General features: G+C 46.6%; 1 protein-coding gene across 2 annotated transcripts; it reads left to right on the top strand.

The window, feature by feature from the left end:
- Window positions 1–443: 443 nt before the first annotated feature.
- On the top strand, window positions 444–5503 carry LOC123127327 (DUF724 domain-containing protein 3). 2 transcript variants are annotated; one of them, XM_044546977.1, is made up of 7 exons: window positions 444–1100; window positions 2180–2638; window positions 3299–3412; window positions 3506–3925; window positions 4034–4085; window positions 4158–4256; window positions 4367–5503. In XM_044546977.1, exons 1-7 carry the CDS (start codon window positions 600–602, stop codon window positions 5125–5127), a joined length of 2406 nt encoding a protein of 801 aa, XP_044402912.1. In that variant the 5' UTR covers window positions 444–599; the 3' UTR covers window positions 5128–5503. The 2 variants fall into 2 exon arrangements, with proteins under 2 accessions (XP_044402912.1, XP_044402911.1); XM_044546976.1 differs by having other exon boundaries at window positions 3299–3925; window positions 4367–5502.
- The last annotated feature ends 11664 nt before the right edge of the window (window positions 5504–17167 follow it).

The raw sequence follows: 17167 nt of genomic DNA, 5'->3' as shown, positions 1-17167 counted from the left end.
GGGGTGGCGTGGGGCAGTGTGGACGACGACCCGTCCACGCTTCCCACTTAAAGAAGGACGACGACCGTTCGACGTGCGGATGACAGGTGGGGCCGCCCGCTCATGAGCATTGATGTGGGCGGATGGAAGGTAGGTGACCGCCTGCCACGCGGCCCTGACGCGGACGAGGCGCGCGTCCATTTGGTGTCCGTCGCGACCTAAACCCGGCGCAAGTTTGCGCTCGAAATGGGTCGGCTCGGACACGAACAAACAAAATGGATCCAGGCCGTCGCGCGTTGGGCCGCCTCTATTGTCCATTTTACCTCAAACGAACGGGTCAAACAGGATAAGTTCACGCGGTGGAGTTGGCCTTAACCACATACCTGCATACCTGGCTCTCCCGACTAGTCGAGTAGTACTTCCGTCGCCCCGCCAGAGTAGCCACGCGTCAGTCGCACCAACTGTTCCATCCCCACACCACACCTCGGAAGTCGAGTTGCTCTCACCACCCAGCACAAAAGGCACCCTCCCCCATCGTCGCCTCCGCCAGCCTTCTCCCTCCCTCAGACCGTCGCACACTCCCAAGAACCCACGAGCTCCAAAGCAGCTCGCTAGCTCCCATGGGGCGCGGCCGTCCCAAGAGGCGCCCTCCGAATCCCTCCGAGTCGTCGGAGGACGAGGCGTTCATGATGCCGATCGGCGCGGCGGTGGAGGTGCGCAGAGACGACCCCGGTTTCGCCGGCTCCTTCTACGAGGCCACCGTCGCCAGTCACCTGCTCTCAGACGGCGGCCACGGGCGCTACACGGTGTCCTATTCCACGCTCCTGGGCGAGGAGGCTGAGCCGCTCAGGGAGACCGCAGCCGCCGCCAACGTGCGGCCGCGGCCGCCGCCCGAGGAAAGGGAGTTCGTGATTCACGAGATGGTGGAGGCGTTCCACAGCGACGGGTGGTGGGCCGGCGTAGTCGCCGCCGTTGTCCCGCCAACGGTGACGGGAGATCGCCGGCGGAGGGCGTACAGGGTCACGTTCCCCACGTTGCGGGAGACGCTGCAGTTCGAGGAGACGGATCTGCGGCCGCACCGCGTGTTCCAGTGTGGGCGGTGGGTCCCGGCTGCAGAGGTGGTAAGTGGTGGGCTGGATGAGTCTCCCTCTGAGGCTCTGACCTCTGCTATACAATCTTTGCGTCCATCTGTTGGATTAAGATTGTTGATTATGGATAGAAACATTTCACTTTAGTATTTTCAGGTGCTGGGAGTATATTCACTGCGCTTCTGTCCTCAAATCCGAATGCATTGTTTTCTTTGCTTTTGTGGTTACCCCCTAATGGATTGTTGCATGCAACACTTTGTTTATCAAATCTAAAACATGAATAATCATCCTTTAAATTATCTAAACTCTCTTGAATGGGTTAACTATTTTCTAAAAAATTAAAACTAAAGTTACGTGCAAATAAATAAAGCAACTTGGCGACTTGCATTGTGAACTGTACAGACTTAAATTTGTCACCGAAATAAGAGACTTAAAGCGAGTATATATTTTCATTTATTTGTTTTATTTTTATTTTATTTTGAGTTGGATATTTGTCTTCATTTTGGACTATGCTATTTTATTCGGACAAGGCCATTCCATAGCATCAATATCCAGGTGAGAAGACTTGATCTTGGTCGCATTCGCATACTGATCCATGATCATGGTCACAATTAATGCAGTCTAGCAAACTGGAGTACATCTACATTACTATTATATTAGGCTCACTTAAAATGGCTTATGCTTACACTACCCAGACTTGTCAGAATAGTTGATGCAAATTTAAGAACTTTAAGGGCCAAAAACGTCAGTGCCTCAATATTGATTTTCCGTACATGCAGTGCAATTTAAAAAATTGAGGGTTTTCAGAATAGATGCACTCGTATTGAATTTATATTCCAGTTGGTGCGGCGGCGTCTGCGAGCTTATAAACTGAATTTTAGAATTGGCTCTAGGATGAATCCCTAGAATACGTCTTACTGAGATATTTGAAATATCATGGTCCTCGAAATTGGCATTTGAAATGCGCATATGTGTGGAGAACTTTCATGGTAACTGACATTAAAGTGTGGAGAAAAGCTGACTTTCTCTTTCAACGTCTGTTAAAGAAGGTATTGTTTTCTTGATAATGATAAGGAAGGAAATGAAGTGTTTAGTACTCTCGTTGTGTACAGGGCAAGGGAAGTCCTTTGTTCAGTGAGGGGAATCAAGTTGAAGTGAGTCATTTTGCAAGAAACTTTAGTGGATCCTGGAATCCAGCTACTGTTCTTAAAGTGATTGGTGCTACACATTTTCTAGTACAGTACATGCATATTGGGAAGGATGATGAATCGGCCACTGAGATTCTAGATTCACAATATATCCGGCCATCACGCGACATCACCAATATGGATTCTAGGTACAGATTTTCTCCTGCATCTCATGTTGAGGTCCTTCATGAAGGTGGCTGGCGGCCTGCTATTATTGTGAAGGTTTTAGGTTCTGAAATCAACAAGAAGTATGTAGTGAACTTGAAGAATCCCAAGACAGACATGGATGACGTGGAACCTGTGGATGTTCTGACGGTGGAAAGTACGCAGCTACGGCCACGGTTTGACTGGGATGGTAAAAAATGGGTACGCTGCTTGAAAAAGGTACACATAGTGCATATTCCGTATTTTGTCTTCTGTCTTTCTTTTCTAGTGTTTTTTTCCTTGATAGAAAATATAATGCTATTTAGTTCTGTCATTGCATGTATTTCATAGCATTTTTTTAAGTGTGTATTCTATGAAGGAGCAGGTGGGCTCAAACAAACTATAGTTGACTTCAACAACTATATTATACTTAGTTTTTGTCATTCAGATTTCAAAGAAATTTGTCAATATTGCCTTTCTTTGGCTCCTTTTATCACTATTATTGCAACATGTTATTCACTTAGCCCACCTTTTTTGTTTCTGCAAATCATTTATCCCACCTTAATTTTGCACCGTTTGGATCAGGGCTAATAACACTTTCCATCTGTTGGTTCTTTAATCCGTTAAGCCTAGTTAATTGATAGACAATTAGAAATAGTCCTGTTACGATAGCCATATCTGCATCTTGTATGTTTAGGCAAACATATCTGCACTTGAAACAAGAAGCAGCTACAAATGAATTTGGAATATGCATGTTAATTTATTCGTAGTTGGAATATTATCCCTGCTCTAGGTTCCAAACAAACAATGATGTTGTTCAATGTTACCTCAAATCTGCACTTGAAGACTGTAGATTATGGTATATTGTACTGATATGTGTTATTTTTCCCTGTGTGCTAGCCTTCGCTCCAAACTTATGTCCATGAGATGCATCCATTCCAGAAACCTTGTAATGGTCCTCGATTAACTTCTCGAAAAAGGCCAATTCCCGCCTTCTATGATGACTCGGATAAAGTAAGTAATAAACCTGGTTCTCGTCGTGACAAAAAGTTGAAGGATGAAGATGTGACATCAGAACAAATTTCTCCTGTTTTGTCCATTCGTAAGGAAAACAATGAAATTATTCATAAGCAAGGAAATGCAGCAGTGGCATTGAGATCTGGGTTGTCCCTTACTTCACTGCCACAAATGGTGGCATTTGGCTCTCTGAGTTCATCTACACTTGCTCCAGGCTGTCATCTTGAACAATCATCTTCTCAGATGATTATCGTACCCTCTATGGCACAAAATCGACAGATTCAGGCTTCTCTGTTTGAAGGTTTTGGTGAACCAAGACCTGTCCCACAGGGCCCACTATTAGGAACGCGATCACTTGGCTCAGATTTTCGCATCATTGAAGGGTCAAAAAATGTATTAAGCGGTCAGGATAAGCAATCAACTGTTGGAACTGGGACTGAACTGTCCAGGCAAATGGAGAAAGGTGTTTCTTCTCAAACAACAGTGGTTCTAGGGGAGAACCCTGAAACTGTGAGTTGTTACTTTTAACACACCCCCTTAATTATCTACCAGTCCTAACACCATTCGAATTTCGAAATATCATTTGTTCTTATTTTCCTTTACATTTGTAAATACTAGATACAGCCAATGAAAGGGATAACTGCTCCTGCTAAAGCTACTGAGGAAGACAGTAAGTTTCAGACTATTTAACGTATATTGGTACAACATACACTGCAAATACTAACTAGCAAATTTCTTGCAGTGGCAGAACTGCCTAATGATGTGACTGCTGGGTGTGAAACACTTCCAGAAATGGATGAACTGAGTTGTATTGACCCGACATCACGAAAGGACACCGGAGGTATGCTTTCTGATTCCTAACAGTTAGCAATGCGCACTGATTACAGCAAAGTCCAAGGCACTTTCACTATGTTATCACTAGCACTTGTACCATGATACTTCCATTTCCAGGTTCAGAAGCAGGTAATGGAAGAAATGATCTTGAGCAAGAGGGCTACACAGGTGAAGCACATGATTCTTGCTGTCCCTTGTTGTCGGTATCAGCAGCTGTGCATGAGAGTATCATGGACACGAATGGCCGGGTTTCAGAAGCTTTGGCATGCCAGCATCTTCCATTTGTGAAGACCTCCCCAATGTGGGCACACCTTGAGGGACTGGAAATATTCAGGAAAGCACCACAGCGACCAAATTTCCATCAGTTCGAGCAGCATGGTCAAGAGATCTGTGAAGGACTGGCATTAGGTTTGATGCTCTCTTTTGCTATTTTAGCAGAAAGCATAAACAGGCTGAATGCTCTGGACGATAGTAGACTACTCGAGCAGAAGATGACGGGCCTTGCTTTGCTTGAGGCAGATGGTTTTGATGTCAAGGACCTGAGATCACGCGTGGAAACTTTACTCCACGCAAAAAATAGTTGCGTTGAACCACAGGATTCCATGAGAAAGCTGGAGGAGAAGATTGCTCACAAAGAAACCAAGGACCAAGAACTTGGCACGCAAGTTCGGTCGCTGGCTATGGCTGTCCATCATCACGATCTACATGCCTATCTCATGCGCAACGTCATGCGGTCTACCATCACACAGAAGATGAACAATGCTATGGAGATCTCAAGGCTCAAGACAGAAGCGAACAAGCTTAAGAGATCGTGTCTATCCAAATCACCGTCGCCGTGCCACGGTGAGTTTGGAGGTGAGCAAGTCAGCACGTCTTGAATAGGTAGTTATCAGTGGTAAGTGGTGGAGAGCGCCATGCTAGATGTTGTGTAGATAGTTCGTAATGCTATCCTAGAGCTTGCCGTGCCGAGAGCGAGTCTTTTGTGTATGGGCTGTATATGTGGTTACTCTGGTATGTTGCAGCCCTCTGAAAAATAGATGTTGTAAAATAGATGTTGTGTAGATGGTCCGCAATGCTATCCTGGAGTTCGCCGTACTGGGGTGAGTCTAATGTGTACGGGATCATGTATATGTTGTTACTCGGGTATGTTACAGCCCTTTGTAAAATAGCATGTAAGTTGAACCTGGAGGTTAGTGATGTATTCTGTGTGTTCAGTAATCAAACTCGCAGCACTTTGTAGGTACTCCTCTCTCTGCTTCATTCGGAAGAAGCCTATTTCGAGAATATGGCAATAACTTCGTGTGTCCGAAAAAAAATTCAGATTTGGAAAGCAAAAGGTAGTGTTCGTGTATTATTGTAGTCCCATGTAATTTCATGTGGTAGTGAGACATTAATGCTAACTATTTCCAAAATTAAATATCGTTTCCAAAATCAAATATCGGTATACTTAGAGCATCTCCAGCCGCGCCCCCAACAGGCCGCTGAGGCCATTTTTTCGGCACTGACGTCTAAAAAACGACCCAGTCACGCCCTCAGAAGCTCATTTTTCGCCGGTTAGGCCCCTAAAAAATGACCCAGTCATGCCCTCAGAAGCTTATTTTTTGTCGGTTAGGTCCGAAACTGACGACAGCGGACCAAGGCCGACCCCGATGCGCTGGGAGGCGCCCGGGGCGCCGGCGCAATCGTTTTTGGCGCGAAAGAACAGCGGGCACGCCGAGTCAGCGACCCCCGCGCCTCGCCGTCCTCACATCGCCTCGGTTTCCCGCGGAGAATCTTGGGGGAATCAATGCCAAAGCTGTCGTCGATCAGCCTTACATTAATTTCTCATGGGCAGCGCGGTCAGGCGACGCGCCCCCTCCCGCATCGCGTACACACGACACCACCTCTCGGCCGCTATATAAAGCAGCACCTCCCTTGCTGGTGGACACACCTGCCCGCAGCCCCTCTCTCTCCCCGTGCACAACCGCCGCCGACGAGCTATATTTCCTGTCCATCCCCGTTCACAGCTGCCGCAGACGATGGGCGAAAGGTTCCACGGCGATGGGGCGTCGGCCAATGGCTTCGGCCGCTGCTCTCTGCACGAGTGGGAACTCCATCTCCTACACGAAGCCAACTACCCGGTGCCTCCCGACATGTGCGCGCCAGGCGGTGGAGGCTCAGCACCGACGACGTCCCCGTCCCCCCGCTGCCCGACGTCACGCGCCCTGACTACTTCCGCGCCGAGATCGAGTGTGCGCGAGCATCCCCGTCGGAGGAGCAGCGGGCCCTCTCGGTGTACGCCGCTGGCAACCACGAGGCATGGGCGGCGTACTTCGAACGCCGGTAGGCGGAGCGGCTGGCCTCCATCAACAATGCGCCGGTGGTGCGGGGGAGCAAAAACAGCGACGGTCGCGCCTGTGGTGGGGCGCCCCTGGCCGCATGCTCCACGTCATCCTCGAGCACCTCGAGGGCGGCAACAACCCGCCGTTGACGTAACCGGCTGCTCCTGTCCCATGCCGGAGTGGCGGCCAATGGATGCCGAGGAGGACCGGCTTCCCTTGCTCCTCCTCCCGATCCTCCTCCCACTCCTCCGGGTCGCCGGCACTCTTCAGCGTCAAGGCCGAGCCCGCGGATACGCCGTTAGGTCAGCGCACCCGCAACGCCGGCATCGTCATCAACGAGGGTGGGCGTGCCTCCTCCTCAGCTTCTCCCGCCTCGTCAAGCCGAAGACGGAGCCGGGGCTCACCGCAGTGAAGACGGAGCCGGGGCTCGACGACGACGCGGCCATAAAGTGGGCGCGGGAAGATTGGGCGCGGCTAGAGATGGAGCGCCAGTGCCGCGCCCTGGCAGAGATCACCGGGTGCCGCCGTGGGCACGACGAAGGGGCGTCATCGTGCTTGAAGACAGCGACGGCGACGCGCCACCACCGGACAACCCTGTCCGCCAGGGAGACCCCGGGCAGGGCTCCAGCAGTGTGAAGAAGGAGAAGGATGATGATGATGGCGGCGACGATGGCGACTAATAACCCACAAGTATAGGGGATCGCAACAGTTTTCGAGGGTGAAGTATTCAACCCAAATTTATTGATTCGACATAAGGGGAGCCAAAGAATATTCTCAAGTATTAGCAGCTGAGTTGTCAATTCAACCACACCTGTAAACTTAATATCTGCAGCAAAGTATTTAGTAGTAAAGTAATATGATAGTAGTGGTAATGGTAGCAAAAGGTAACGATAGCAAAAGTAATGTTTTTGGTATTTTGTAGTGATTGTAACAATAGCAACGAAAAAATAAATAAGCGAAGAACAATATATGGAACACTCGTAGACAATGGATCAGTGATAGAGAATTATGCCGGATGTGGTTCATCATGTAACAGTCATAACCTAGGGTGACACAGAACTAGCTCCAATTCATCAATGTAATGTAGGCATGTATTCCGAATATAGTCATACGTGCTTATGGAAAAGAACTTGCATGACATCTTTTGTCCTACTGTGACGCCCAGATAATTAAGCTACAGTAATTCTCTGCTAATGATGCCACGTCACTTCGATTACTATCACTAATCTCGTGTTAGTTCGAAACTGATTCAAATTCAAATTCAATTAAAGGCAAATAATAAAAGTTTTCAAACAATGAAACCAAAATGTTCAAGGTGGGTCAAATAAATCATGTGTAAATACGATGGAGAAACCAAACCTTAATAACATGTTTAAGGGCTCTAAACTAATTAAAACAGCAGTGAAAACAATTAAACAAATACCTATTGGATTTTATAAAATATTAAGATATTTTATTATGGGTGAAGAATTGATGTAACAGCAGTTTGTTTATAAATACTACTTTAGGTACTAGTGGGGATTTTTGTAAAAACTAAAAAATAAAAGAAACTAGAAATAAAACAGAAAAGGAAAAGACAACAACCAAAAAAACACAAGGAACCCCCTCCCCCCCCCCCCGCTGGGCCTTGGCCCAGCTAGGCCATCAGGCCAGCCCACCCGCGGCGAACCCCCCGGGCTACTAACCGCCCCACCACCCAAACCCTAGCGCCGCACCCTCCAACTCGCACCCCCCCACAACCCCTCTCGCTCCTCGCTCCTCCCCCCCACGATCGGATCTGGATCAGGGGGCAACCGACGCCCCCGACCCCCCGCTGCCGTCGCGCGCCATGGCGCCTCCACCCTCGTCACCGAACCCCGACGACCGCGTCGCCGTCGCCGCGCTGGCCCCGCCGTCGCCGACGCCCGCCTGCACAAAGCCTCCGCCCCGCGCGGATCCGGTCTGGGCAACCGTCGCCCGATCCCGTCGCCCCCGACCCGAGACGCCACAATGCCGCCGGACTTCGCCGGATCGCTTCCCCGGCCTCAACCGCACTGGCGTCGCCTCATCGCACGTCGTCCCCGTCTTCCTCCCCGACAACTGCGGCCAATCCCCTACGGCTCGCAGTGAGGCCCTCGGCCTCCTCTTCCCCTCTCCGCTGCCTCGCCCCCGCGAAGACCGCGCCGCGTGCCCCGCCGTCCGCCTCTGCTCACTACCGCCCTCTCCTCCGCGCCTCCCTACTAGCCATGCCTCCACGCGATGCCCTGCGCCGCTGCAGCCCGGCCGCCGCGTCCGGCTGCACCCTCGCACGCCTGCGTCGGCCTGGCCCGCCCTACTGCAGCCTCCTATGCCACGGACCTCGCCGCCATCGCTGCCGGACATCTCCGGCCACGCCACCGCTACCGCTGGACGCGTCGCGATGCAGATGTTCTAGAGAGCCCATCCACGCGCCCTGGGGTCGCCTGTACCGGGTCCCCAACCTAGCGCCGCCGCCACCTGCTGCTCGACGCCTCCCTGACCACTGCCGACGCCGCTCGCCGTGGTCCTGCGTGCCTCGCCGGACCGGGCTACGGCCTTCTCCCAATATCGGGCATCTGCGCCCGTTAGCCGAGCCCCGTTTAACCCCTTAGGCCACTGCCACCTGGGACCCGTGTCCCTCTTTTTCCAGAACGAAAATAAGAATAAAAATAAAAATGAGTAATATAAAAATATAATAATTAATTAATTAACTTACTTAAACTAGTTTAATTAAACTTAATTAACCTAACTATCTAACTAAAACCAACTAACCTGTTAGTTAGGGTAAACAGACTATGACGAATGGGACCCACCCGTCAGTTGACTGGTCAACGATCAACTTTGACCACTGACGTCACGTTGATGTCACGATGACGTAATAATTCTTTTTTCAAATTAATTAAATTAAATTCAAAAATGCATAAAACTTTGAAAATTAATATAAAATAAACCGTACCTCGGATGAAAATACTTTCTACATGAAAGTTGCTCAGAACAACGAGACGAACCCGGATACGTAGCCCGTTCGTCCGCCACGCAACCCTAGCATAGCAAACACACAACTTTCCCCCTCTGGTTCATCTGTCCGAAAACGCGAAACACCGGGAATTCTTCCCCGGATGTTTTCCCCCTTCACCGGTACTGCCTCGTACCGCGTTAGGGCACCCCTAACACCGATACTTGTCATGTCATGCATCACTATGCATCTGTTTGCTTAATATTTATTGTTTCTTCCCCCTCTTCTCTCGCTAGACACCGAGACTGACGCCACTGCTACCCAGTACGACTACGGTGTTGACGACCCCTCTCTCTTGCCAGAGCAACCAGGCAAGCCCCCCCCCCTTGATCACCAGATATCGCCTACTCTACTCTCTATACTGCTTGCATTAGAGTAGTGTAGCATGTTACTACTTTCCGTTAATCCTATCATGATGCATAGCCTGTCATTGTTGCTACAACTGTTGATACCTTACCTGCAATCCTAAATGCCTAGTATAGGATGCTAGTTTCTCATCAGTGGCCATACATTCTTGTCCGTCTGCCATGCTATACTATCGGGCCGTGATCACTCGGGAGGTGATCACGGGTATATACTTATGCATAATACATGATACTTGTGGTGACTAAAGACGGGTCGGCTCGTAGGAGTACCCGCGAGTGATTCACGGATTGGGTTCGAAAGGACGTTTGTCCCGGCGGCCCTCTGAGTGGATCTTTGTGGCGAAGCAACAGGGTAGGTTGAGACCACCTAGGAGAGGGGTGGGCCTGGCCCTGGTCGGCGTTCGCGGTTATTTCAAAATAACACGTTTAACGAGATCTTGGTATTTGATCTGAGTCTGGCTACTGGCCTATACGCACTAACCATCTACGCGGGGACAATTATGGGCACTCGACGTCGTGGTATCAGCCGAAGCCTTCGTGACGTCAACGACTGAGCGGCACGCGCCGGATTGGACTGGAACGCCTGCTAGGCTAGGTCTGCTTCCGGTCGCGTTCGCAATGTGCATGTGTGCAAAGGGCGATGGGCCCAAACCCCTGCGCCATAGGATTTAGACCGGCGTGCTGACCTCTCTGTTGTGCCTAGGTAGGGCTGCGACGTGTTGATCTTCCGAGGCCGGGCATGACCCAGGAAAGTGTGTCCGGCCAAATGGGATCGAGCGTGTTGGGTTATGTGGTGCACCCCTGCAGGGAAGTTAATCTATTCGAATAGTCGTGATCTTCGGTAACAGGACGACTTGGAGTTGTACCTTGACCTTATGACAACTAGAACCGGATACTTAATAAAACACACCCTTCCAAGTGCCAGATACAACCGGTGATCACTCTCTCACAGGGCGACGAGGGGAGGATCATCGGTTAGGATTATGCTACACGATGCTACTTGGTGAACTTACCATCTACTCTCTTCTCCTGCTGCAAGATGGAGGTTACCAGAAGCGTAGTCTTCGATAGGACTAGCTATCCCCCTCTTATTCCGGCATTCTGCAGTTCAGTCCACATATGATACCCTTATTCCATTTGATACCAATGCATACATATGTAGTGTAGCTTCTTGCTTGCAAGTACTTTGGATGAGTACTCACGGTTGCTTTGCTTCCCCCTTTTCCCCTTTCCTATACCCGATTGTTGCGACCAGACGTTGGAGCCCAGGAGCAGACGCCACTGTCGACGACTACTACTACTACTCGGGAGGTGTCTACTATTACGTGTAGTCCGCTGACGACGACCAGGAGTAGTTTAGGAGGATCCCAGGCAGGAGGCTCGCGCCTCTTTCGATCTGTATCCCAGTTTGTGCTAGCCTTCTTAAGGCAAACTTGTTTAACTTATGTCTGTACTCAGATATTGTTGCTTCTGCTGACTCGTCTATGATCGAGCTCGTGTATTCGAGCCCTCGAGGCCCCTGGCTTGTAATATGATGCTTGTATGACTTATTTTATTTGTAGAGTTGTGTTGTGATATCTTCCCGTGAGTCCCTGATCTTGATCGTACACGTTTGCGTGTATGATTAGTGTATGATCGAATCGGGGGCGTCACACCTATCCTCCGGTGGCAGCGGGGTCCTAGCGGAAACTAAGGGATATTAAGGCCTCTTAATAGAGTACCAGACGAAAGCATTAACACATAGTGAATAAATGAACTCCTCAAACTACGGTCATCACCGGAAGTGGTCCCGATTATTGTCACTTCGGGGTTGCTGGATCATAACACATAGTAGGTGACTATAGACTTGCAAGATAGGATCAAGAACTCACATATATTGATGAAAACATAATAGGTTCAGATCTGAAATCATGGCACTCGGGCCCTAGTGACAAGCATTAAACATAACAAAGTCATAGCAACATTAATCTCAGAATATAGTGGATACTAGGGATCAAACCCTAACAAAACTAACTCGATTACATGATAAATCTCATCCAACCCATCACCGTCCAGGAAGCCTACGATGGAATTACTCACGCACAGCGGTGAGCATCATGAAATTGGTGATGGAGGATGGTTGATGATGACGATGGCGACAGATTCCCCTCTCCGGAGCCCCGAACGGACTCCAGATCAGCCATCCCAAGAGAGTTTAGGGCTTGGCAGCGGCTCCGTATCGTAAAACGTGATGAATCTTTCTCCTTGATTTTTTCTCTCCGAACACGAATGTATAGAGTTGGAGTTGAGGTCGGAGGATCTCCAGGGGGCCCACGAGGTAGGGAGCGCGCCCAAGGGTGGCAGGCGCGCCCCCCACCCTCGTGGCTAGGGTGTGGGCCCCCTGGTCTTGATCTTTTGCCTGTATTTTTTTATTATTTCCAAAAATAATCTCCGTGAAGTTTCAGGTCATTCTGAGAACTTTTGTTTCTGCACATAATTAACACCGTGGCAATTCTGCTGAAAACAACGTCAGTCCGGGTTAGTTCCATTCAAATCATGCAAGTAAGAGTCAAAAACAAGGGCAAAAGTGTTTTGGAAAAGTAGATACGACGGAGACGTATCAACTCCCCCAAGCTTAAACCTTTGCTTGTTCTCAAGCAATCCAGTTGACAAACTGAAAGTGATAAAGAAAAACTTTTACAAACTCTGTCTGCTCTTGTTGTTGTAAATATGTAAAGCCAACATTCAAGTTTTCAGCAAAGATTATAAACTAACCATATTCACAATAACACTTAGGTCTCATGTTTACTCATATCAATGGCATAATCAACTAGCGAGCAATAATAATAAATCTCAGATGACAACACTTTCTCAAAACAATCATGATATGATATAACAAGATGTTATCTCACTAGCCCTTTCCGAGACCGCAAAACATAAATGCAGAGCACCTTTAAAGATCAAGGACTGACTAGACATTGTAATTCATGGTAAAAGAGATCCAGTCAAGTCATACTCAATGTAAACTAACAGTAATGAATGCAAATGACAATGGTGCTCTCCAACTGGTGCTTTTTAATAAGAGGATGATGACTCAACATGAAAGTAAATAGATAGGCCCTTCGCAGAGGGAAGCAGGGATTTGTAGAGGTGCTAGAGCTCGGTTTTGAAATAGAGATGAATAATATTTTGAGCAGTATACTTTCATTGTCAACATAACAACCAAGAGATGGCGATATCTTCCATGCTACACACATTATAGGCGGTTCCCAAACAGAGTGGTAAAGTTTATACTCCCCCTCCACCAACAAGCATCAATCCATGGCTTGCTCGAAACAACGAGTGCCTCCAACTAAGAAGAGTCCCAAGGGGACTTTTGTTTGCAATTATTTTGTTTTGATTTGCATAAAGCATGGGACTAGGCATCCCGGTGACCAACCACTTTCTCGTGAGTGAGGTGCGGAGTCCACTCCTCTTGAGAATAACCCGCCTAATATGGAAGATACGGACAACCCTAGTTGATACATGAGCTATTCGAGCATACAAAACATGATATTTATTTGAAGGTTTAGAGTTTGGCACATACAAATTTACTTGGAACGGCAGGTAGATACTGTATATAGGTAGGTATGGTGGACTCATATGGAACAAGTTTAGGGTTTATGGGATTGGATGCACAAGCAGTATTCCCGCTTGGTAAAGGTGAAGGCTAGAAAAAGACTGGTAAGCGACCAGCTAGAGAGCGACAACAGTCATGAACATGCATTAAAATTAACCAACACCGAATGCAAGCATGAGTAGGATATAATGCACCATGAACATAAATATCGTAGAGGCTATGTTGATTTTGTTTCAACTACATGCGTGAACATGTGCCAAGTCAAGCCACTCGGGTCGTTCAAAAGAGGATACCACCCTATCATACCACATCACAACCATTTTAATAGCATGTTGGCATGCAAGGTAAACCATTATAAGCTCCTAGCTAATTAAGTATGGCATAAGAAACTATGATCTCTAATTGTCATCGCAAACATGTTTATTCATAATAGGCTGAATCAGGAATGATGAGCTAATCATATTTACAAAAACAAGAGAGGTCGAGTTCATACCAGCTTCTCCCATCTCAATCAGTTCATCATATATCGTCATAATTGCCTTTCACTTGCACGATTGAACGATGTGGAGGACAATAATAGTGCATGTGCATTGGACTAAGCTGGAATCTGCAAGCATTCAATAAATAGGAGAAGACAAGGCAATATGGGCTCTTTTGTCAGATCAACAATAATGCATATAAGAGCCACTTCAACAATTTAATCATTGTCTTCTCCTATCGACCCCCAAAGAAAAGAAAAGAAATAGAACTATTTACACGGGAAAGCTCCCAACAAAAAGAAGAACAGGAAATCTTTTTGGGTTTTGTTTTTAATTACTACTACAAGCATGGAAAGTAAACTAATTAAAAACTACAACTAATTTTTTGTTTTGTTTTTCTTAAGGTTTATTAAACTCACAAGAAGAAAGCAATAAAAGGAAATAAACTAGCATGGATATTACAATGAAAAAGTATAAGCACCGACATCTAGCAATGAGTGTGTGAACATGAATGTAATGTCGGTGAGAAATACATACTCCCCCAAGATTAGGCTTTTGGCCTAAGTTGGTCCAATGCCACGGATGGCCTGGCGGATATCGAAAGTTGTAGTTGGGGTCGTACTGAGATGCAGCAGTCATTGCATCGTGAGCTGCAGCTTGGAGGCGAGCTATCTCAGCCCTCCTCTTATACTCTTCCGCCTCCTCTCTGGTTATAAAATATCTCCCTTTTGCCTGAAAGTCAAAGAAAGTAGAAGCAGGGAGAGCGACGTGATAGGTACTGGAGGAACTAATCATTCCTCTCAACAAACTGATGACGAACCATAGCCTCATAATCCAAATAAGTAGGGGGCAACTCAATATCATCCTCACGTATGGTTATACCAAGGAAATTAGCTATGCGGGTTGCATAAATTCCACCAAAGAAATCTCCATTAAATCTATTAAGATGCAACCTACGTGCAACAATGGCTCCCAAATTATAAGATTTATCTCCTAACACAGCACTCCTAAGAATACTGAGGTCAGGGACACACATGTGGCATGCTTCATCTTTACCATTAATACATCTACCTATGAAAAGAGCAAAATAATGTAGAGCAGGAAAATGAATGCTCCCTATGGTAGCTTGTGCTATATCTCTAGACTCTCCCACAGTTATACTAGCAAGAAAATCTCTAAATTCAGATTTGTGAGGTTCACTAGCACTACCCCACTGTGGAAGTTTGTAAGCTGTGGTAAAATCCTCTAAGTCCACAATATAAGAATTTTCATAAAGATCAAACAGGACAGTTTGAGAATTGCGTGAAGATGAAAATTCAAACCTCCTCACAAAGGAACTAGTGAGATAGTGGTACTGACGACACTTTTTCGCCTTGAAGCTCACAAGATCAGCATTACACAAATATGCGTTAAATTCTTCCTTAATTCCTGCTCGATCCATGAAGTCCTCTGAAGGCCATTCACAAGGCCGCACTGGAGCATCCCTTGGTGGCTCATCATCAGCATCACACATTGCAAGCCTGGGTCCTTGTTTCCTTGAAGAACCACCTTGGTACATTTTCCTAAACATATTTCTTCCTCTGAAAAATTTCTGAAATTTTTAGTAACTTCAAAATAAAAGTGAACCAAACTCAACAAAATTGATAGCAACTACTCCTACAAGTGCCTAGAGCCTATATCATGTATCAAAACTACTTGGAACCACATAAATTTGACATGCAAGCTCAAGAACAGGGTCACCTAAGCAGCAAAAATATGCAATGAATAAAGAACTAGAACAAAAACTAATTGGACCATTGGAGGAGTCACATACCAAAGAACAATCCCCCAAAGTAGTTTTGTGAGAGGTGCTTTGAGCAAGGAGATCGAAAATTGCTGCAAAATGAGCTAGAACTCGTGCTTGAGCTGGATAATGGTGTTTGTGGGAGGAAGAAGGAGTGTGTCGGTGCAGGAATAAGTGGAGGAGGGCCACCGTGGGCCCACGAGGCAGGGGGCGCGCCCTCCACCCTCGTGGCCAGGTGGATGCCCCCCTGTTGTGTTCTCAGTGCCAAATATTCTCAAATATTTCAGAAAAAATCATATCTAAATTTCAGGGCATTTGGAGAACTTTTATTTCCAGGGTATTTTTATATTGCACGGATAATCAGAAAACAGACAGAAATTACTATTTTTGCTTTATTTAATATAAATAATAGAAAGTAGAAAGAGGGTACAGAGAGTTGTGTTTTCTAGATTCATCCATCTCATGATCATCAAAAGGAATCCATTAACAAGGTTGATCAAGTCTTGTTAACAAACTCATACCGAATAATATGGAACCGGAGAATTTTCGAATAACACTAGGTTACCTCAACAGGGATATGCACATCCCCAACAATAAGAATATCATATTTCTTCTTGACAGCAGGAAGAGGAAATTCAAAACCTCTAAAAATAATCGATGGAATTTTTCCAATAGAATTGATACTGTGGACTTGAGGTTGTTTCCTCGAAAAGTGTACCGTATGCTCATTACCATTAACATGAAAAGTGACATTGCATTTGGTGCAATCAATGACAGCCCCTGCAGTATTCAAAAAGGGTCTTTCAAGAATAATAGACATACTATCGTCCTCGGGAATATCAAGAATAACAAAGTCCGTTAAAATAGTAACGTTAGCAACCACAACACGCACATCCTTACAAATACCGACAGGTATAGCAGTTAATTTATCAGCCATTTACAAAGATATTTCAGTAGGTGTCAACTTATTCAAATCAAGTCTATGATATAAAGAGAGAGGCATAACACTAACACCGGCTCCAAGATCACATAAAGCAGTTTTAACATAGTTTCTTTTAATGGAACATGGTATAGTGGGTACTCCTGGATCTCCAAGTTTCTTTGGTATTCCACCTTTAAAAGTATAATTAGCAAGCATGGTGGAAATCTCAGCTTCCGGTATCTTTATTTTATTAGTGACAATTTCTTTCATATACTTAGCATAAGGATTCATTTTGAGCATATCAGTTAATCGCATACACAAAAAGATAGGTCTAATCATTTCATCAAAGCACTCAAAATCCTCATCATCCTTTTTCTTGGATGGTTTGGGAGGAAAAGGCATGGGTTTTTGAACCCATGGTTCTCTTTCTTTACCGT

The sequence above is a fragment of the Triticum aestivum genome, chromosome 6A, assembly GCF_018294505.1.
Source record: "Triticum aestivum cultivar Chinese Spring chromosome 6A, IWGSC CS RefSeq v2.1, whole genome shotgun sequence".
Classification (NCBI taxonomy): Eukaryota; Viridiplantae; Streptophyta; class Magnoliopsida; order Poales; family Poaceae; genus Triticum; species Triticum aestivum.
The sequence above is the reverse complement of the archived record's forward strand: the minus strand, read 5'-3'. Positions and strand labels throughout refer to the sequence as shown.

Bases quoted from the DNA above. Each gene is read 5' to 3' on its own strand.
- LOC123127327 (XM_044546976.1), top strand. From the start codon at position 600: ATGGGGCGCGGCCGTCCCAAGAGGCGCCCTCCGAATCCCTCCGAGTCG. The intron at 1,101-2,179 runs GTAAGTGGTGGG...CGTTGTGTACAG, and splicing joins GGGTCCCGGCTGCAGAGGTG to GGCAAGGGAAGTCCTTTGTT. The intron at 4,257-4,366 runs GTATGCTTTCTG...TTCCATTTCCAG, and splicing joins ATCACGAAAGGACACCGGAG to GTTCAGAAGCAGGTAATGGA.